At 44.9% G+C, this 22,896-nt stretch overlaps 1 protein-coding gene across 1 annotated transcript in view; it reads left to right on the forward strand.

Annotated features, from left to right (window-relative positions):
- The first annotated feature begins 2,509 nt into the window (after nucleotides 1-2,509).
- Nucleotides 2,510-22,896, forward strand: part of CAPN13 (calpain 13) — a 46,051-nt gene continuing 25,664 nt past the window's right edge. Inside the window, exons 1-7 of the mRNA XM_086626321.1 lie at nucleotides 2,510-2,746; nucleotides 13,333-13,402; nucleotides 15,207-15,325; nucleotides 19,056-19,189; nucleotides 20,984-21,158; nucleotides 21,353-21,355; nucleotides 22,053-22,121. Coding sequence (XP_086482447.1) covers nucleotides 2,510-2,746; nucleotides 13,333-13,402; nucleotides 15,207-15,325; nucleotides 19,056-19,189; nucleotides 20,984-21,158; nucleotides 21,353-21,355; nucleotides 22,053-22,121 — 807 coding nt within the window. The remainder of the gene's footprint in view (nucleotides 2,747-13,332; nucleotides 13,403-15,206; nucleotides 15,326-19,055; nucleotides 19,190-20,983; nucleotides 21,159-21,352; nucleotides 21,356-22,052; nucleotides 22,122-22,896) is intronic.

A 22,896-nucleotide genomic window follows, 5' to 3' on the forward strand; every position in this document is an offset into this window, starting at 1 on the left:
CGTAATTACACACACACACACACACACACACGCACGCATGCTAAAAACTCTTGTTCTCTGTCAGGAGAGAGAGAACGCGTGTCAGACCCAGCCTTCAAGCTCTGTTAGTTTTAATTTGAGTTTCGGAATTAGTAATCAGTTTTGCTGGAACACTGTTGCAAGAAATAGATCTTAGCATGCATGGGGCCTGGGCACAGTTTCAAATGAGTATTTGTTAAGAAGAAGCCATTCCCTTGTCGTGTTATGGTACATTACATGAGATTTATTTCCATTGTATTAAAAAATGCAAGCCCAAGGGGAACGTTCTCTCTTCTTGTTGGCCGGGGGTGATTTCTAAATTCCATCCGATTTTTTTTGTGGGGCTTTTAATTAAAACAAGGAGATGCAAAACGCCTTATTTTTCTAGGCTGTTGTTACAGTGCCAGGAGGCCAAGTGGCTTGAAGCATCGAGAAAGGTGATGACACCAAGTAAAAAGCGTGGGGGGGGGGGGGGGGCGGCGTTGTATCACACCTTTAGTGTGACTAGTCTGTGTTTTTCCCATGTGAGAATGATTCACAATAAAAATCTGAGGCTTTGCTCTTACTGGAGCCATCTGCTCTTTTTGTATCGTACCAGGAACACATTGGATCTACAGATAAGTTCGTTTGGCAGGAAAAGAGCCCTTTCATCTACCAAAAAAAAAAAAAACCAACCCCGAAACACCCTGATGGCATCCAGTGGCTTGAAACTGAAACTAAGTGACTTCAGGCTGGAAATCAGCACTGCGAAGTTAGCTAACTATAGGAGTGGCTTGCCAGGCCACGTGGTGGATTTTCCAGTGCTAATTTATAAGAAGGTACATCTTATAAGTGGAAGCCAGGAGCTAGGGACAGGAATCACTGGATCAAGCTTAGTGACATCTGTCATGCAAGAAGCCAGAGGAGGTGATCACAGTGATCCTTCTTGATCTTAAAATTCTCCTAACGCAGGGCTTCACCAGGGGCTTCTAATTTCTTAAGGAGAGGGACAAAAGGGGAATTATAGCTCAGGACAGTTAAAGCTTTGGTTTTGTGAGGGCAAGTTCAAATGAAGGGTGAAAGCTGGCGTGAATCTCAAGTTACGTTTTTACCCAGCAACATGTAATTTTGCATGACAAAAGGTGTTGGAGGAACAAGGAGGCAAGGCAGGCTGAACAGCCTTCCTGCTACTTCTCTGAACTTCACAACAGGGCTTTTTAGCTGAAGGAGGATCCCCAGAAGATGGTGCATACGCGTGCATCTCTCTGTACATCCATGTGGCTATGAGGAGTGCAGCACCTCAAAGCCCCTACTCTGGTTAGACAGAACAAATTGCCTTTTTAAAGCTCTGGTGTCAGTGCCTGTCCAAACATGCAAGTTTTCCGCCTTTCTGTGCCCTCCTCTTACTTGTGTCCCAAAAGTCCTCTCACTGCACAGTCCAGCATGGATGATGCACTGCCTCCCTTTGGAACAAAAGTAGATCTTTGATGGAAAGAGCCCTGCTGTGCTCTTTGACGACTGTAAAGGAGACATCGTCCACAACAGGAGATTTTGTCTCCTGCGTCCTTCCCTAGCTGTGCCAGCAGAGGTATTAGCAGGTCTGTCCGTTCTTGGGTTTCACTGTGTGTGTGAAATGTTCACTTGTGAATTGCCTCTTTCCTTTAGACACATCAACAAAGAAGGGTTCGAACGTGCTTCAGACTGGAAATAGCTACAGATGCCACGCAGTGACTGCCCAGCTTAAATTGAATCTGTAATTCATATCTGTTTAAATAGTAGTCTCCAAATTAACTGCTGAGTCTGAAAACCTCAGACCTTGGTGCACACTCATGTGAGCAAGTAGTGCAGGTGGGATCCAGGTCTAGATGTTGCAGCTTGGTCCCATTTCAGCACTGTAGCTTTAGGGACTCTGGTGAAGTGTCTGTGTAAGATGGTAGGAAGCCACCCCTTAAGCTGTCTGGGTCTTTGGAGCAGATCCCAAGGGAAGGCAAGTCTCTGCATTCTTTAGGTCTCACAGGGAGCAACTGACAAGTGCTTACTTATGGTAATGAAATAAATAACACAAAAGATTCCCTGGGCACAGCTGTGATCCATGGCTAGAAGAGTCTTGGGTACTTCTGAGTAGCCTCCGAGCTCATACCACCTCCCTCCTCCCCTGTGTCTGCAGATCCTGCTCCATCCCCTACACTCACTTATGTTGCAGATGTACCTCAATGCTAACACAGTGGCTCTCTAACAGCTTTGCTCTCTGTCCTCGGGGAAGACTCAAAATTGAATTTGTAGCAGTGACAGCACTGGTTTAAGATAAACCAGTTGGGATTTGACGACTACTGTTTCCCCGGGCATTTCTAGCTAATAAGGGTTTTGTCACCGTGACTGCCCTCAGCTTTGCAAGCTGCTGCTCCACAGCCTTCTTGGGGAGGTGTTTGCTTTCTCACACAATCCTAAGGCACCACTTCAGATTGGGAAACTAATGGCAGTCCATGTCTCCCCTTCACAGGAAAGGGGCACAATGTTTGCCCCTGGCTCTGCTCTGACATTGGAGCCAGCCTGGCAAACAACAGGAGCAACAGGAAGCCTCCAGAACCTGAAGAAATTTAATAACCAGGACTTCGACCGCCTGCGAGCCTTGTGTCTGAGCCAAGGACTGCTTTTTGAGGATGCCACCTTCCCCACTCACGTCAGCTCCATTGGACTGAACCTGCTCCCAAACGATAAGCTGCGGCAAATAAAATGGAAGAGGCCAACTGTAAGTTATACCATGCTGAATGGGAGCACTGATGGCCATGGGCTAAAGGCCTTCACCTTGGGGAAGGAGATCTGTGAGAAGCAGGGAAGTAGACCCTGAGGGGAACACTGGAAGCACAACATGGCAAGGAGAGATCCTTGCTGTGGGATATATGGAGGGAAGATAACCTCTGTAACATTAATGATTTCACTGGGTACATTTTTGTAGGAAGTTTGTTTCCACCCGTGAACCTGACTAGAACTAACATTCCCACTTTGACCTGCTTCTAGAGGACTTTGTGCAAACCTGAAAACCAGACAAATTCTCTTAAAGATCTCTGATTTCTGTAATCCAAGCCACTGACTCAGCAATACCTGTTTTAAAGTAATTGGGACAAGGCATAAGATGAAGTACGTTTGTCTGCTGATTCCCAGTTGCAGCTTAATAGGCAGTCGTCGTAATCTTGGCATATGGATGCTTAAATTGGGAGGTGAAATCACATACTCAGCTCTTTTATCCTAAGACCTAATTCAGGGAATCTTTCCACAGTCAGACTGCATTGTATAGCACTGCTGTGTACCATTTGCTGCTGGTGCAGCTACTGGATTAGCCACGCACTGCCCTTTGCTGGGTTTTGCTGAGCACACCACTACTGCCTGGGGCCTTTGACTTCCCTGGGCTGGAACAAACCCGTTCATCTCCCTGCAGGCAACCCCCCGGGGATGTAGAGACAGTAACTGGGACTCTGTAGAGACAGGACAACTAGAAAATATTTACTTGGAGAGTGGATGCAAGTAGGGCAAAGAGGGCGTTGCAGCTTGGCAGTGCGGTGGCCTTGGCATAGGAGCAGCAGAGGCTGCTTCTAGCATGGACTTCGAAAGCCATAGCTCACAGAAGGGAAGCAAGCTAGCCCAGGGAGCCCACGTAGCTGCTAAATATAGATGCCTGAATGGAAAGACAGGGATCCCCAGCTCTTGCGTAAAAGGAATGTGATGTGGTGATGTATCAGATGGAGCAGAAGCTGCAGCCTGGACACCAGCAGGGCTGTGGCTGCTGTATTGTGGTGATAGGGATGGGGCCTGATGCTTGAACTTCTCACTACCCACTGCTGCAGCAGGGCCTGAAGGTGTCGGAGGAATTGTGTGTGCAAAGGTACAGGTGCTTCCAATCTGGGTCGATGCTTTATCACATGGCTCGGTAGGTGTGGAGGTGCTGGGTGCAGATGTCTGGGGGTCCTCTGTGGAGCTGCTATGAAAGGATCATTCTCTGCAGAAGCAGCTCCTAATGCTGGCTGAACATCTGGGCTTCTTCTCAAGCAGCCTTTCTTCAAATCCAGGTCCAGTGAGAATGCAGCTGGTGCTGTGCGTTTTACAACAGCGCTCGGCTTACAGGTTTGTAGCGGGTGGGGATAATCTCTCTTGAAATAGGGGTTATAGTAAAAGAGTAATTAAAAAATGCAAAGGAGAGCAGTTAGTTGCCACTGTTTCCAGACTGAGAAAGACAAAGATAGATAACTAATCATTAGACTCACAAAAGACAAGCATGGATATTAGACAGGACTCTCGGGGGTATTTTAAATATGAATAATCTGGAATAAAATGTTATGATACAGTTCAATTAAGTACTAATCACTGGTGTTTATGCCGTTTGGGGGAAGCAGGACGTGTAGGATTTCAAAAGCATACAAACTGACTTAGAAACTCAAATACCACCAATTTTGAGTCACCGCAGTGTGGGATGAACATTTATCCTACTTGAATATCCTGAGAGTTATTTCATGTGCAAAGGGATTGACATACCTTGCCAAAAGCAGAACCTGCTGCTGCTAGTGCTTGGAGTTTTTCCTGTGACGCACATGTTGGAGAATTCCCTTCCATTTTGCTGAATCCATGAAGATTAAGATGATGAATTAAAGTTTTCATGGAATCAGTTTCAAAAATTTGCAGAGATCTTCTCCTTCCCAGCACTTCTCTTTTGAAGATTTTTTTTCCCAACCCCACCAAATTATCCGAAACTAATCACTTCCAACATTTTTCCAGAGTATTTTCAGGAAGAAGTGAGATGAAAAGTCATTGGCTTTGCCAGAGTTCTCCTCCGAAAAATTAAACTGTACGCTTCTGGCCCAAGGTACATGAGGCAAACATTGGAAAACCTTTTCTTCTATTATAGAGGTTATGGCAGCATCACCAGCTGCTCTTCTGTGATGTACTCAAGGGACAAAGTTGAGACTGCCGACTCAACTGGCTCGTCTGGAACAGACACCCAGGATGTCAGTGCTGAAGAAGAGTCCATTTAAAATTTTTTTTCTCTGTTTGACAAAAACTTCCACCTGTAGCCATTTCCTGACCAGCTAGCCTGCTTCCTGCTAGCCAAGATGCAAGATGAAGGGCAATGGCACCAACTGCCTGCGGACCCCAACCAGAAGTTCTCAGATGTCACCACAATATCCATGCTGTGTCATGGTCACATCAAAGCATGGCCTCCGTTTCCTGGTAGAATGAAGCAGGGGCAGAAGTTACTAAATAGCAGTGGCTACTTTTTATTTATAGAGCTGCAGATGTTTTGAGCCAAGTCAGGAAGTAAATAAAATTATATTTGCATTTCAAATGTTGTGAAGGGCCAGTGGTGCATCCAGTTGCCCCTGGAAGTTGGTCCCTAGAGAGGAAGAGTGAAGGCTGAAGTGTTAGGAGTCAAAGTGCCCCATTCCTGAAGTTTTTCAGTTGGGCACCTTTCACCCATGCAGAAATGACCATAAGGTTCTTAGGTCATTGCGGTGCTGTAACTGTAAGGATATACAATCTCAGGCATTTAAGCTACCTTAACTACCCAGCAAAGAGATACCTGTAATTTCCCCAAGGGTGGCTGTTTTCTACATGAATGCATCTCCCAGAAGGTGTGTAGTTGCATCCTGCCGGCAGAGCATGGTCAATTTAACCTATGTCTGTATTTTTCTCAGCCTCCACCATTAGCTCCCTCTGACATTAAAAAATTTGGCTGGAAACATACCTGTGACAAAACTGGCATCTTGGTCCTAACAATATCTTAGTCTCCTGAGTCATATAGTATCTGGTTATTTAAGTGGTAGATAGAAATTACAACTGCTGTCATTGTTCCAGATCCAATTGAGCAGTTGAGCACCACGCTGCTTCTCTTTTACCTTGTACGTTGTCAAGAGAATTGCCAATTGCATTCAGAGTTTGGAGTCTTCATATCTGGGGGTAGGATACAAAGTAGAGAGAAAACAGCTTGATTTTCAGACAGCAATAGTCACTGGTGACAGTCAGAAACAACTTATTTTGACTTGTAAAGTGAGCTGATTTAATATGGGAGTCCCTGAAGGGGGAAGTGAATCAGGAGCACCAAGACAGCATTTGAAATGTCGCTTTTCCTAACTCTGCAGTAGCTGCAGTTTCCCATCAGATGGGAACTACTCCAGGCTGTGTTTTCATCCCCAGGCCCTCAGTCTGCGTCCATTGAAACGTGTGCAGTTTGTAACAGAGGTTTTGCATGTGGTACTTCAAGCATTACTAGAGGTGAGGCTGGAGGTACCAGATACAGCAGGAGCTCTGCAATAAACTGGTCTTTTGCTTCACCCACAGTTTTGAGAAATGGAAGAGAAGTTCTATTTTAGACTGAACACAGTATTTTCTATAGCTGGGCTTTTCTAAAGATCAGTCAAAGGGAAATTCTCCTTGCAGAGTTATGTCAGATTTAAAAGACTGAGATGTACCTTTAAAAATGTTTAGAACAAATTTTTTCATTGTGTGGTGCATTGCCTTCACATGAGCAATTGAGTGGAACAGAGAAAGACGTGAAATGATTTGCTGTTGCTGAATACGCGTTTTTAATCAATTAATGTTCAGGCTAAAGATTTCAATCTGCTCTGATCATAATGCATAATACTATACAAATGCAAGAAAAAAAGTGGATGACGACGATTCAGATGATGTGGCTTGTGGTGATGCTGAATTCTGAGTGCTTTGTTTTTGCTAACATTGGTTATATTTTCAAACATGGTATATGTGAAGGGAGAGAGATTACCACATGTGCAGCAGTGCCTTGGCCATGCACCAGGGACAGCCCAAAGCAGTGCTTGATGTGGTGCCTGTTACAAACTTTAAGGATAGTCCCTGATCTTCAGCACTTATGCTTTAGAAGGCTAAAACGGGCAGAAGGTGAAGCTGCTGAAGGTTTCTCTGAAGGGTCTTCAAGGTCACAAACTACTGCTCCTGCAGCTGCTCACCCCTTGTCTCTTGGGGACCCCGTAGCTACCTTATGGGGTGAGGGATTGCTGAGCAAGAGCTGACATAGGAGACTCCATCCCCTGTTTAACACAGGCTGCGGCTTGTGTAAGGGGCAACCACAAGAGAGGGAAAAGCTCTAAGGTGGCCAGTAGAAGTCTGAGGGTCAGCATGGGAGAGATCCCTGAATGCCTCTGACTTGTAGGAGGGTGCATGATGAAAGGACTGTCTGAAATAGCCAACGTAGGTTTTCTTCTGCATCATCGCAGTCTGTTCATAGCATCAGGGCATGGATTCCTTGAGAATTTGCCTCATGTGTCCCTTGTCAGGGGAAGAAAAGAGTAAGATCTGAAAGAAATCCTTGGATAGAAGCCACAGAAAGAGGCTGCTTTAATGTGAACTTGAGCAAGGGAGATACCTTGTTCCCTCAGCAGAGACTCAGGGAACTGTGCTCCTGCACTTAGCATCTAAAAAGTATTTGGGAAAATGATACAGTTTGAGTCAATGCTTGTTTGCTGGGAAAAGTGATTTGTTGTTTGATTCAGTAATTTTGCAAAAGGGCTTGCTTACATTTTTTCCTCTCTTCCTCTGTCCCTTCCCAAAGCAAACGTAATCTTCTTTCAGCAGCAGAGTGCCTATCGTGATTCCGCTCCGCTTTTGATGATTATTTGTTTATTGGCATTTTATTTAATTTCCAGGAATTAACATCAACATTGAGGAATTTTTAATCTAGGAACTGACTAAACCGAAATGGATCCTTTTAAAAAAATCATTTTGAAGGTAGAATCTTTCCAGGCAGATAAGCTGAGCTGTAGTTCCTAGTGCCTCAGCCTCATCCTATCTGTAGCTGGAGGGGAGAAAAAGATTTTATTCAGGCAAGAAATCAGACAGTAGTTTGACATTAACCTAAAAACTGAGTTCTAATAGCACAGGGGAAAAATGCAGAAAAACCTAACCAAAAAAAAAAAAGAAATATGGATTGTCACATGAGCTGCTTTAATGAAGCAAGTTACGGGAAGCATGTGGTGATGAGGAATAGTGCTGTCCTGCACTACCCGCAGGTCTGTCGCCGTGGGGCCGTTCTCTGGCACGAGCCAAAGACGCTCGCCAGCTGTTCGTGGCCGAGTTCACAGCTTCAGTATTTCCCAGGGGCTGCAAGGTCCTTGGATCCTGTTCAGTATTTCTCCTCGATGGAAATCCAAATCAATTCACCTTATTTTTGAGTGTGCGCGTGCAATCAGTGTAATTGAACGGGAGCAGCGTTTACAGGCTGACATTGTCTCAGCCCTGTCCTACTCAGCTGATTGCACCTGACCTCCACTCCAGAGTTCATATCTCTGGGCTGAGGACGCTGTGGTGCGTCACTATTTACTGCAATTGTCTTTCTGCACAGGCTTTAGATGAGGAGGGTTTATTTGTGTAGTGTCTTCAGCTCTGTTGCTTTTGGAAAGGGCTGATTGTGTGCGGGCGGGAACACACGCATCCTGGGTTGGAGGAAGGCAACGCTCCTGTGATGGTCTGTTGACTCACCCACTTCTCTGTTTCTCAGGCTGGAGAGTCAGTCAGGAGGACTTTATATGGCTGAGACGGCCACAGGGGAATAGTTGGTAACTCTGTGCCACTGTGAAGACTTGTGCTGAATGGTTTGAGTGGGACGTTTCAAGACCTCTAAGGAAACTGCCTCTCAAAGGCTCAGGGTAGACAGGGCTTTGGGTTTTACCTCCTTTGTATTTATCTCCTTCGGTTGCAGTTGTCGTTTTTAGCACTGAGTCACACAAAGCAAACGGGTTGCAGGTAAAGTCAGGGCTGGTTTCTGTTTCTGTTGGTTATTGGACACCAATCCGTCCTCTAGCACAAAGACTCTCACACTTGTGGGCTCCGCACCTGTGCAGAGTCTGAGGCCCTCACTCCTCCATTGTGAGAGAGAACTGGAGCAGAGGAGGGTTTTTTTTTTAAGCAACTGAGGCATTTGTGTTGAAAACAGGTGATTAGGAATTGAGCTATTCTGCTGTAAAGCAGGGAATTGAGTTCTGGTGGTGCAAATAAACCCGTTGAGACCAGCCTGTTTTTTCCCATCTAAGAGAAAGTCAAAGAAAAGCAGAATATGAGTTAAAAAAAAAAAAACTTAGGAAGATTCCAGGAAACAGATTCCTGATTCTCATGAGGTCTAATAAACATAAAAATGTGGATAGAGAATCTAGCCTAGCAAGTCCTTCAGTCCTCAAGTGATGGAGAGTGGGAGGATGTATGCATTAGCTTAGGCTTCCCTGGTTATCCTGCTCCCTCTGCAAGCTGTCGGAGATAAGGCATTACAACAGACAGACCTTCAGTGTGACCCAGTGCAGCTTATGCTTTGTTCTGCCTGCCCTTGTTACTCCAACTGGATTATTTCTGTGTTAGCTATTCTATGCAGGCTTCCTGCGGTTATGGGATGTATGACAACAGTGTTCCTGACCACTCCTCAGCGCACTGCTAGGCAATGCCCTCAGCCCAGAGAACTACAATACCGTGTTTGCTTCTTAATCCAGAGCAACGCTATTACAGGCACAGCAGTGATGCTGAATTAAGATTTGTCCAGCTGAGAACAGAGTTTGGCTTTCAATCAATAGCAGTCTTTTTATTTTTCTTAACTGGTGTGTGTTGAACAGGCAACACTGTGGATCATGATGGCAGGATGTGTCAGGAAGGTGGAGCTGGAGCAGAGGGCAGCAACACAAGTAGAGCCAAAGGGAAAGGTGTGGTGCTGTGGCAGGAACAGAAGCAGGACTGGGATTTTACTGTAGGGTTAAGGCGAACTGACTGGGATGTGGCTCTGCAAAGAGTCACCTCCTACCTCTTAACCCTCAGTGGTCTTGAGCCTGCACTGAGGATTGTACTGGGCCAGTGGGAAAAAATCTGTGGGAAAGCGGCCATGGTCAGACCACCATACTGAGCAGCAGCCTGCAGTCCAACTGGCTTATGCTGCCTATGAAATCCTACCTCAGGCTTCCAAATTTCCACAAAAATGTCTGACTGTATCCTTTGCTTATGCCTGCATGTGGCCTACATCTACTTTACTCACCTCCAGCTTCTTCTGGGGACTTGTTTGTCCTTAAAAATTTCGAGCAATTTTAAAAAGAAATTTTGAGACAAATGCATGTGCTCTCCTTCCACCTCTCAAATTGTTTCTCCCTTACCCTCTGGATAAGCAGTACTTCTGTGGCAAGACTATTCATTCTCTAGAGGATGAACTGGTTTGAACTTGAACTTCTCTTTTATTTTGAATACATAATGAAGTCTTCAGTGGGCCAGGGAAATCGAATGATGATAGTTTTGTCCTGGGGGGATGAGTTCAGGCAGAGCGCTTGACTTGCAGCCCATATGGTTGCCTTCACTGCTGGATTCATAGATACTCTAAGAAGAGACCATGTGACTCCTTGAGCTCCCTCTTTTTTCCCCCTCCAGCTAAAACTGAAAAGTCTCAGGGAAAATGCCACAAAGCCTCATCATAATTTCTCAGTGAAACAGGGCACTGCTTCTGGACAGACTTACAGTTAAATCTGTGGTTTCTCTATTTGTCATGCAATTTATGCACTAGCACATAGTGAGGCTTGCACATTTTGTGAAGCAGTGACTATGTGCATAGCTGTGTTTTGCAATAATAGATCATAGTTTCTGGTGTTTTATGGCTTCTATATTCTTGCCTTTGAAAGAAGAGGAGCTAATTAAAGACTTCATTTCTTCCCTTTCCTTCCAGTTGAGAAAGCCTAGATTTCCAAAGCATTGCACCCATCAAAATTATGTCCTTTCTAAACTCTTTTGGAAACCCTCTGCGCTTAGTTCAGGCGCCACACAGCATCCTTCAAGGAAGCAGCCGTTCTACCACTGACTTCAGGGGTCAAAGTCTTCCAGAGTGTCTGGTCCTGCGATTCCCCACCGCTGCCCCCTCCTGCCTTTGCTTCAGCTTCTGTTTGTCCCCTGCCCTTCCTTGGCTCATACCCAAAACTGCGCGAAGAGCTCATGCTCTGTGCGTCTGTGCACTGCATCTTTTTGAAGCGTGCCCATGCTGCCTCTCTTCCTCAAGCCCACAGAGAGGTGGCTACACTCAAAAGCACAAACCTCTCATTAAAGTCTTCCCCACCATTTCTAACTGCAGCGCACACAGCAAGAAGGACTGCTGCCGTGTCAGCTCTGAGAATTCACCTTTTGTTTGCCGTGTGGTTTCTGCAGAGATAGCTGCTGAGCAGTCCCTTTTCCACAGCTAGTCACACGCTCTGTGTTGCTTTCCATTTGTTGCCTGATAAGTTTGTGGGGAATATCCCCCACTGGAAGCAGAGCTCAGTGCGTTGTGGGTGGGGGATTACAGTGAAAGTGTTTGACTTCAGCTTTTGTTCTCTCCGATAGCCACAAAATCATCTGTATGCACCATCAAAGCATGTTGGCTGGGGCTAACTTCGGATCATGTCTTTTCTGGTTTTAGACAAAATTACTAGTGTCTCTCAGCAAGGAATCTGCCTAATGACTCTGCTCATCCCTGTTTGCTTACTGGGGAGCAGAATGTCTTGGTGGGCAAAAGGGTATCTGCCAAGGCATCTAATGGACGGACTTTTCAGCTGGTCTCAGTAACAGATTAGCAGGATCCACAGTGCACTTAAGAGCTGTATTGTCCCAGGACAGAGCAGAGCATCAGCCTTTTCCTCAGGAATGCCATAAGAGATGCAGCTGCCTTCCCATTAGTTTCAGACTCATGTTTCTATATGATGGTTACCCCCATGGCAGCTATTCCCTGTAGCATGTTCATCAGAGCCCAGCCACCCTGCTTGGAGCAACTAAGACTTCAACAGCCTCAGAAATGATGGGGGAATGAAAATACCCATTCCTTTATGCTGTTGGTTTTCTCCGATGGCTATTGGCAAGTCAGACACACACAAGGGCACAGGCCAAGTTCAGAGCCTTGTTGTGCAAATTGCTCTTTCCTGCTTGTTGGAGGTTTTGAATTCACACAGGTGAGGAAGGCAAACTACTGTCAGGGAAGTAGAGGCAGGGAGAAGATAAAGCTGGGACAGGTGTAGAGAGGAAGGGAGAAGGGCTGAGAGCTGCTGCTTCCCTATATGATGACCAGCTGCTGTTGCTGGACATCATCACTTCTTAGGCCTGCTCCCATGCTATGGGTAAATCCATTGTCGTAAATCCCCAAAATCCTGGGATAGGTGTGGATGGCCGCAAGAAAGCACCTGTCGAGGAAAATGCCTGCCCAGGCTGCTTTCCCAGGTGTCAGCAGTGCTGTGGGAGCATGGTCTGTTCTCCAGCCTGGAGCAGCGATGTGGTGTTGCATATTCTCCTGACAGGGAAAGTTCTTAGAGCAGTTTGATCACTGTGAAGCCATTTCAGAAAACTGACAGCGTTTGCTAATGCTGAACGCATGCAACCGTGCGAGTCACGAGTCACGTTGTGTGCTGGTCTCATTTTTGTGCAGCATGTCAAATCAATTGGGAAGAAGAAATGCCAGGGCCTTCTTAAGGAAGAGCTGCTGTATTATTTTTCTTACTCAGATGTTTTTTCTCCCTTTGATCTCTTCATTTTCTTAGATGCGTGATGACCTTCCTATTTAAGGCTGATTGCTTTTTCAAAACAGAGCCTTACCCAGTTGAGGTGTGCCAGGGGTTACACACAAGGGATGCTCGGGCCGTTCCTACCTGCGCACTCAGATATCCCAGATCAATAACAGACACAGGAGGGAGAATGGTTCATACTTCTGTGTTCAAGTACAAGCTCTGAAGTGTTTCCCCCTTCACTGCCCAAACAAGACTCTCAAGGAATGCAAGGAAAATTCTCCCTGAATTAAAAAAATGTCAGACAGGTCTATGGGTTTTGGAGCCAGCGATTAAGCTTTCTTTCTGTAGCTTCCTCAACAGAAGTGATGAAAGGCAGCCCAGACTGATCTATATTAGTCCTGCATGGAAACACAAAAGGCTTGGAGAATAGAACATTCCCAGACTCAGTGCTGAGCTGAAGTACAGATTCTACTCCACTTTGCTTGGAAACCTCTGTATCTCTACCGTACTGTCCCCAAGAAACTGCATGATTTTGCAGCCAGGCTCAGAGCCCTCTCTGAAAGGTGTTGGTAGCATTAAAGAAACCTGAATGAAAACTCAGTGAACACCCAGCCACAAGGCCCCATCCCTAGGAATAGCTGAGCAGACTAAAGAAGAAATGCTTGAGTATCTTCTTGGTTTTTGCTGGTGGCAGGCAACAAAACATCGAGGCGCACGAGAAATAGTTTTCAACTATGGAAAAGGTCGGCAAGCAAGGGTCTTCAAGGGGCAGGAACACACTGCTGGCAAAGACTGGGTACTCACACTGCTCTTTGCATTTTCTTTCCTCCAGGAACTTCAGAGAAATCCATATTTGATTCTGGATGGAGTTAGCAGATTTGATATCATGCAAGGAGAAATAGGTAAGGTCGTATTCCTGTTTTGGAAAAGATTGGCACAAAACAATAACCAGTGATTGATTTGCTATGTTCTGAGTGCTCAGGGGGAACATGTGGACCACAGTAGCTGCAGTAAATAATCACTGCAGGTCAATCCAAACTCAGACAAGTCCACACACAATTTATTGCAGATGTTTTATAAGATTCCCAAATACAGCAGCTCTAACCCCTGTTACTTATATATTTATATACGGCACCTGCCCTCTATGAATATAAGGACAACCATAGAAAGGGAGATCCAACTGAGATCAGGCAGATGCTTCAAGTACAAGGGTCAAACACAGTTCTGGGGTAAGTAGGCACAGCTCCAACATGTGTAGGACTGAATTTTCTTTTAATCTTAATATCTTCATCTGACTCTCAATGTTTTCTTTCCTGTGGATATTTAGAATCATAGAATCATTTAAGTTGGAAAAAGACCTTTAAGATCATCAAGTCCAACTGTTAACCTAGCACTACCAAGTCCACCACTACACTATGTCCCTAAGCACCACATCTACACGTCTTTTAAATACCTCCAGGGATGGTGACTCAACCACTTCCCTGGGCGGCTAGTTCCAACGCTTGAAAACCCTTTTGGTGAAGAAATTTTTCCTAATATCTAATCTAAAACTCCCGTGGTGCAACTTGAGGGCATTTCCTCTTGTCCTGTCACTTGGGAGAAGAAACCAATACCCATCTTGCTACAATCTCCTTTCAGGTAGTTGTAAAGAGCAATGAGGTCCCCCCTCCACCTCCTTTTCTCCAGGTTAAACCACCCCAGTTCCCTCAACTGCTCCTCATAAGACTTGTGCTCTAGACCCTTCACCGGCTTCGTTGCCCTTCTTTGGACACACTCCAGCACCTCAATGTGTTTCTTGTACTGAGGGGCTGAACACAGTACTGGAGGTGTAGCCTCACCAATGCCGAGTACAGGGAGATGATCCCTTCCCTAGTCCTGCTGGCCACACTGATACAAGCCAGGGTGCTGTTGGCCTTCTTGGCCACCTGGGCACGCTGCTGGCTAATATTCAGCCAGCTATCGATCAATACCCCCGGGTCCTTTTCCACTGGGCAGCTTTCCAGCCACTCTTCCCCCACGTAACGTTTCATTGGGGTTGCTGCGACTCAAGTGCAGGACCCGACACTTAACCTTGTTGAACCTTATACAATTGGCCTTGGCCCATTGATCCAGTCTGTCCAGATCCCTCTGTAGAGCCTTCTTACCATCAAGCAGATCAACACTCCCACCCAACTTGGTGTCATCTGCAAACTTACTGAGGGTGCACTTGATTCCCTCATCCAGATCATTAATAAAGATATTATATTGTTTCTGTCCATCTTCTCTGATACTTACCCAGACTTGTGTCTGCACCCTTTATCATTTCCACCTTTTTCTCCTGGCCCATAACCATGTTTGTCTTTAGGAGCAGTTCTGCTCCCATATAGAAAGAAATGTCTTCTCATTCTCACCCCACTGAGAGGTTTGAAGATTTCCTAAACAATGTTCTAGACTGCTAGTCTCAACATGACCACAGAAGACAGGAGGAGCATAAAAGTAGAAAAGGATAGTTGGGTGGCACTGGGGTTCTCAGAGGATGTTGCTGATAAATACTGGGTAGTGGTTCAGTGTTTTGGGGGAGGAAAGGGAGACAAAACACCAAACATCGATTTCTTTTAACAAGCTGGTTCTTAGATGTCTTAGCTGTTGAAAACCACTCTCGTAAAGAGTTAGTTATAATCGACAACAGTGAGTGACTGAATGCACTGGATTCTTCCCTCCCTTGAGGTGACTGCTGGATGCTGTCTGCCCTGGGCTCCCTGACACTGCAGAAGCAATTTCTGGAAAATGTTTTACCAAAGGACCAAGGATTCCAGGAAAATTATGCTGGGATTTTTCATTTCCGGGTATGTATTATCTGCTTTATTGGTACTGCTCAGGCTTGGCTGGTTGGATTATATAGGGGTCCAAATTGCAGTCCCAGATCTTGACATCCTTGAATGTTTTGGCTCTTCAGTGCTAACTCCTAGTTCAGAATTTTGCAGAAAATCACAGTTTTTCTAATGATTCCTCCTACTCCAGGTGGTATAATCACACTCCAGGGAATTTGAAGCCCTTTTCTGAAAGGTATGACTCCAGAGGTACAGATGCCAGCTGTTCAGATAGATTTGTGTACATATATGTTTCAGGTAGCATTCTGGTGTCTGCTTTGATTTGGACAGTTATGGCTGTCAGCACATCTGTGCTCTTTATCTATTTGGACCCATTTTCTTCACCTTGCCCTTTTAGTTGGTGGAAGTGGCTTGAAATTACGAATCCTTGGGGACACATCAGAGGAAAAGGCTTTTGATATTTTGAAAAGAGATTTGTTTCGGAGAGGGGAGCAAGGCTCTTTTGTAAATCTCACTTTCTACCAACTCTTGAAATTCTCTGAGTCTCCCAGGAGGGTGACTGGGATAGTAACTGGCAGGCCCTGCTTGTTTGTATCTGAAGTAACCAAATATCTTCTGGGAATAGAAGCATTTGCAGTACCATTAAGCTCTAGAAGCTAAACTGGATGTAGAGATAATCAGAATATACTCAGCCATGGATCATCCTCCTTTTTTCTTTCACAAATCTGTTTTTTTATATGCAGTTCAGTACCAAGCAAAGAGCTCTGAAGCACTTCTTTGATCCCCTGGAGCTCTTGTAGAGTGGCACCAGGAGGACTATCTCATGGGCAGTCTAAAGTTTGCTCTGATCCTTTGCTCCTTGGAATACCAGATGTTTCTGGTTTGGTCCATTTCCAGTATGCAGCGGTGAACTATATGAGATAAACCGGCTGAAGGGACACCAGTCTGCTTAAAAAACATTAAAAGGATGCAAGCTAGATTGTCTTTCATGAGAGCTTTGAAAAGATTAGTTAGGAGCAATCCTTAAATCTTAAGCAATGTAAATACCTTACAGTATTTGAAAATGCTTTCCCTGTCATCTCATCTGCAAATCAATGCAACTGTTTCTGGCTTTCCTTCAGCAATAACCCCCTGAGAAAGCTACTCTGAATGGAAATGCTTCTCGGCAATGCCTTTCAATTATTCCATCAAAGATATTTTACTGCCATCCACAGGCTAAGTCACCAGTCCCCAGTTCAGTGAAGAATCGCAAACAAGGCATATCATATGTTAATCTAAAAATTTTAGCTTATAACTTTTTTTCACCTTTTTGACTCTGGAGCACGTTGCCTCTCAGGAATACAAAGTCTTCCTACACAACACTGGCTGTTTGACTGCAAGAGTTAAGGGTGTTAACCACTTCCTCAGCTGTAGTTAAGATGGGTGACATTTTTGTCTAGGGAACGATTACAATGATGTTTTTTCGCCAGGAATTAAGTTAGTCCTGTGTTTGTACAAGAATCACTTTCTCTGCCACAGAAACTCTGATGCCTCTGAGCATGTGCCACGTACTGTGACAGCGAGCAGCAGCAGCTCAGCCTGGGAAAAACCCAGAAATATTCTGCAAGGGCTACAGGGGGCTATGACACAGTGCATCAACTTAAAACAGGGGGGATCTGCCCTGAGCTTTAATGTCCCTGCTCTCAGAAAGAAACTGATGAAATCTTTAAAGGCCTTAAGTGGTCAGGACCTCAGTTTCAGGACGTGTCCAAAAGGTACTTCCTAACACCATGCAAAACAGAGTAGTTGAAAGGCATGGGATTTTCACATTGCTCAGTTCTGGAACTGGATTTCTTGAATGTGCCTGTCAAAGGAGGGAAAAAGGGAGGCAAAATAACAAAACAGTATTCCCCCTCTGATCAGCAGTGCTCCAGTGCGTTGTTGTCATCTTGCAACTGCCCATTTCTTTTTCCTCCTCTTCTAAGCCCAGGAAAATAAAGTCCTGATTTAAAAGGCTCACCACAAAACTGCAAGTGAAGAACATCCCGCTTGGCACCCTGCGTAAATAGGGAATCTTTGTTTCATTTACTGTCATATTCCTAGCTGCACTACTTTAAATCCTGAGGGTATCAAGAAATTTCCTGAAGCCAGATTCTCAAGCCAAAAGGTGAAGATATCAGCCCTCTCTAAAGGCGTGTGAGTGAGAATGGCTTCTTCCTTAGCACTCTTGCACTCCCAGAGAATCCTAGGACTTTCCATGAGGTTTCTCATTCCCATTGTGGCTTTTCCTGTCCTTGTGAACTCTGATGAGACCACGACCTGAAAGTCTGCAGCAGTCAGGGCAAAGCAGCTCTCTTTATCCAGCTGAAGAAAAATGCAGTGCTGCGTTCAGAAGGCCTCCAAGCTTGAGCTCCCTACCAAAGATGGCCAAGGAACTTGGCTTTTGGAAAAATGCCACTCAGTGGGTTTGGGCTGCATTAACCCCACAGCCAGTTCCATTTTGTTCTCCTTGTTTACCTGTTGTGTTTGCACATGAAACACCATGGGGAGGTGTGGCTGGATGTCACATCTTTTTTTCTTCATATAGACCTGCTGCCAGATGTTGACTGATGGTGGGAGGGCACATCATGTGACCGAAAGGACAGCTCCTTTTGGACTGTTCTTTTACTGGTCTCTCTTTCCGGCAGAGGAGAGCCAGTGGCAGGCTTTTTCTTCAACCCCATCCTGCCAAAATCAAGCAGAAGGGTCAAACCACTCCTGGAGCTCAGTTCAGAGAGTCCAACCCTGCCACCTCCTGCTGCCAGTAATCTAGGAAGTGAGAGGCTGGAGTGAGGAAGAGCGTAAGAAGGCTCAAACCTGCTTTCAGCTTAGCGGACTGTAAGCTGCTTTGCTGTTGGGCAGATCTGGTCTTGTCCTTTTCTAATAGAACGGCTCATTTTTGGGTTTTTCATTGACCAAAGCTGTTGAAATAAAATCACGCTAGACTAAATCTATTGCTGGCATACTTCCACTGGAGTCCTTAGCATTACTGCAAATAAGAGCTTGGCCTCTTATGATTGCGAATCATGCTAAGCTACATTAATCTGCTAATGACTCTGGGAATGGCTCCTTTAGTTCATCCCCACAGATCTCTTTCCTTATCATCTCCCTTGAAAGGTTTCACCAGCTGGATCAGCTGGAGAAACACCTGCTCTGTCCACATGCTGGAGAGACCGCCTGCGTCGTCCTCATCTATCAAGGAGATGGATAACACCTCAAAAAAGTCTTTATTCACTACACTGTCCCTGTCCGTGACAGCATGTCAGAGTCTTAATTGAAACACAGAGGAAAGAAAATCTAGAGACTGGATCTTGACGGAGGCTCTCTGGCCAAGAGCTGTGCTGCAGGGGAAAATCCAAGTGCAGCTGAGGAGAGAGGCTCACTGAACCATCTGCCTGATTGTTCTTTATCATCTTGAATGCTTGCTATCGCCTGATAATATTAGCATATTTCCCCTGTTGAATCTTTCCTCCCACTGATTGCAGGACTATTTATAGTCCCAAATGACTTCCCCTGCCACTGGGAAATCCAGCCACTTGGTAGCTTGTCTAACAATGTGGACCGTTAGCCTGAAGCAGTTCAGGAGAGAACTTGCACATACCCATGCTTTAGTTTAATTCCTGTGCTATTTCAGAAGGTTGTTTCTTGGCATGAATATTAGCTTTTAAAAGAGGCTCATTCTTTTCTCTCTCTCTTTTTTTTTTTTTAAAAAAAATTCCTTTTCCAGTTCTGGCAGTATGGAGGCTGGGTGGATGTAGTGATAGATGACCGGCTGCCATTCTTAAATGGAAGATACCTGTCTGTACAACCTCGAACGTCAAATGAATTCTGGCCATCCTTGCTGGAAAAAGCATATGCCAAGTAAATACACCTGTTCGGTCTCTTCTTCCACCCAATGCTGAATGCTTTCTACATGTGGTTTCACTCTGTGCTTTATGCAAAGCACACAGGGAGAAGTTCAGGCTAACAGCTGTGTGTGTTGTGCTGTGCTTATGTAAGGAACTCTGGCTGCATGCAAACATAGGGGCAAGGTGACCTGGAGATATTGGTCTCAGGCTGAAGACCTAAATGTAACCAATCCAACTCTGGGATGTTTATTTACGCCTGAGAAGTAAAATGAACAGGACAATGACACAAAAGGGGCTGGGCATCTCCTCCTTATTTTAGGCAAACTTCTTCGTCCCTGTTTTCCTCTACATATTTTCCTCTGTTTACAACTGCAGAATCTGAGCAGAGATTGCCTCTGTTTACAGTCACCAATCAGAGGTCATGCAGACATTTGGAGAAGGCAACGAGAGGAAGCATGACTGAGGAACATGCCAAGGCACAACACATGCACTCCTGTGAGTCTCTGGTCAGCTCTCACTTCACAGAGCTCTGACTCTTGGCTGAGGTCCCCAGAGTACTGCAGGGTTAATAATGATTAATAAAAAAAAAGAATAATTTTTAAAAATACTCTGAGGCGTGAAGGGGTCAGAGTGTAGTACCTAGCATCTGTAACATTGGCCATTATTAAATGTGCTGAAGAGAAATTCCTATGCCAAAGGTAGTGTGAAGGGCTGGAACTTGGTACACATGCCCTACATCAAGCTGATGTAACATTTGCAGTCAGTAAAGAGAAGCTGAAGAGGAGAGCTAATTAATCTGGCAGATTTGGTCAGGAATAAGCAAATGTTAAAGCAGCATCTGAGTGACTTAGGAATAGGATGTGTTTTGCCCTGAGAGATCTCAGAAAAGTTGACTCAGGATTCAGTACCAATTTGCTGCATAAGATTTTAATTACAAAGCAAACCAAACCGCTATTAAATTAAAGTTGCAAGCGATGCTGTTTATAAGATTCCCATTTGAGAAGTTTTTCCCCAGTGCCCATGACAAATTCTTTTCATCAGTGTAGGACAAGGACAGCCCTTCAAAATACAATTAGCTGCAGACTTCATTTGATTACGTTCATTAAATACAGTGTGTATGGTGGGGTTTAACAGTGTGCTCTACCTGCTCTAAGTACAGCATGTTCCAGCTTATTTGCTGTCTCAATAAAAAGCACACGATAAAAACAACAAGGACTGTGTTGGCAATATTAAATTATTATCCTATTATTGTACTCTAGCAGAGTGAATTGGGAACAGTGCTGAAAACTTCTTTCTCTCTTGCCTTGAGAGCATGGGCAAATTCCTTCACCTCTCTCTTCTTCCTATTTCTCATTTGCAAAAGGAATACTGCCCATTTTTGCAAAGATGCATGACAAAATGCAATGCAGAAACTAACAGTTCAGCTCAATTTGATCTGAAACATCCATTTGAACTAGTAACTCTCAGCTCCCTTTCTGTTCAGAAGGAGGACTCTGGTTACTTCAAGATGAGATGCAGCTCATCTCCCTAAAATGTCTGTGCTGGCATGAGATGAACCTTATTATTTCCCACTGTCTGTGAATGACTTGGCAGCTGCCTCAGATGTGAGTCTGCCTCATTCATTCCACAGGGCATGCGTTGTGTCTGGCCATGTATTTCAATCACAATTCCTTTCGTTACCTCATCCCAATGTTGACACACCCCAGGCTCACCGCCTCAATATGCATGTCCATTGTGGAAACCATCCCTGTACATTGTTTATTAAAACACAGCATAAGGACTAATTAACTTTTTTTCTTTCCCCTAGGTTACGTGGCTCCTACCAGAACTTGCATGGAGGCTACATTTCTGATGCTTTAGTAGACCTCACAGGTGGAGTCCAAGTGCAGTTTTCTTTGAAGGATCCCCCTCCTGATCTGGAGGAGATAGTGAAAGCAGCTGACAAATCTAAGTGTCTGATGGGTTGTAGCACCTCAGGCCAGGTGAGTCACAGGGCCAGGAGCATATGCCTTTCTTTGTTTACCGTGTTTGCATAAAAGTTGCTCTTTGAGTGAAAAAGGAAGTCGATAATCACTCTGTGTAATGGTTACAGCTCATGGATGCCTGGAGACATCTTGACTGCAGAAAGTAGGTTATACAGCAAATAAAGGCTTTTGAGTAGATGTAGATGGGTTAGTCTGTCAGAGAGGGAGCTGTAGCTTCTCTCCTGGCTAATTTCACTGTGATAGAGTGGTATCCTCTTGCAGCAGGGCTGATTTTGGCCCTATAGCTTTGTGCTCAATTCTACAAGGCCAAAATGCACCTCTCTTCTGCAAGAGGGTGCTATTATCACATTGTGATTTGCAGGCTACTGACGTTAATGCTGTGAAGTTGCATAAGGTTTTGTGATGCTCAGCAAGCATCTTACTAAAAAGCTACCAAGGCTTCCCTTACAGCATGTAAGGGAAGACTGCAAAGTGTGTGACATTGTTCCTGTAGTTCCTGGTTCATCAAGACACAAAGGTCAGCTGGTGCAAACAAGCCAAGGACTAGCCCCTCAGCTCAGGTGGCTGACTCTGGGCTGTGGGTGGCAGGGAAATTCGGGGCCTCTAATCCTAGCAGTGACTCAGTCCAGGTCGTTCTGCAGTTACAGTAGCTCTCAACCATCGAAGAACTTGCAAATATGTAAAGACCTGTAGTTTTGTTAAATTTACTGGACTACTTATGTCTGCAGTTGGAACAATAGTCACTTTCTTCTGCAGCGCTATATCTGAGGTACTGCTGTAGTCAAAACCAAGTCTCTCTTTCTGCCATAACAAATGGCAGTTCTGGGAGCTGATGGCCATACCTTTGCAGTGTGGCAGGTAGCTAAAAGCTGTGCTTTCTCCCTTCTCCAGCTGAGGAACATAGAGCTGAGGAATGGGATTGTACAGGGTCATGCCTACACTATCACAGGAGTTGTGAAGGTAAGATTGGCGACTTGTTCCTGCCTGGTGATCTTGTACAGGTAATCCACTACAGGGCAGTTACACTGCTGTTCCATTTAGAGTAATTTTAATTATCTTCACACTGAGGATGGATTGTCGAAAGCACATAGTTCAAATTCCAGGACATGGAAGGATTCTGACACAATGGGAAAAGGAAGAATATCTGAATCCCACAATTTTTTCTAATGGAAAAATGCAACTTAAATTCACTTTTGTTTTGGGACACTTCAACAGCAAATGCAGCATTTCTGGGGATTTTCGTTCCATGCTGACTCTTAAAAAATTCACTTTTCTGTTTCAAGTGGGAATAGAAGTACTGGCTGAAATTCTGGGATTTGTCATATGATGCAAATCTACATTTGTTCAGCTCACTCACAAGCTGCCAAGAATCACTGTGTGAAAAGTAAATAACTCACTGGTTCAAGAATAGCATTTCCCTGTCTTTTAGAGCTGTTCTACTCATGCAGAACTTCGCCTGCCCAGATATTAATATTGCTGATCTGAAAACAGGACTGATTTATCACACAGATCAAAAGAAATGAAGGATTTTTTACAACCAGAAGCCAGAACACGGCTTACCCCAGTAAGCTGTAGTGCACACAGGGGGTGTTAACAGATGAGCAAGGCCAAGAAGGAAACCAAACAATGGCTATGCTATCAAGAAAGATAGCCACAACACATTTTAATCTAGGAACCTGAAGTACTTTGGAAAGGGGACGTTGTTTTCTCTAAGATGTTTTCTCCTTTCTCCCTC

Source organism: Tauraco erythrolophus, chromosome 2 (assembly GCF_009769465.1).
Source record: "Tauraco erythrolophus isolate bTauEry1 chromosome 2, bTauEry1.pri, whole genome shotgun sequence".
NCBI classification, from domain to species: Eukaryota; Metazoa; Chordata; class Aves; order Musophagiformes; family Musophagidae; genus Tauraco; species Tauraco erythrolophus.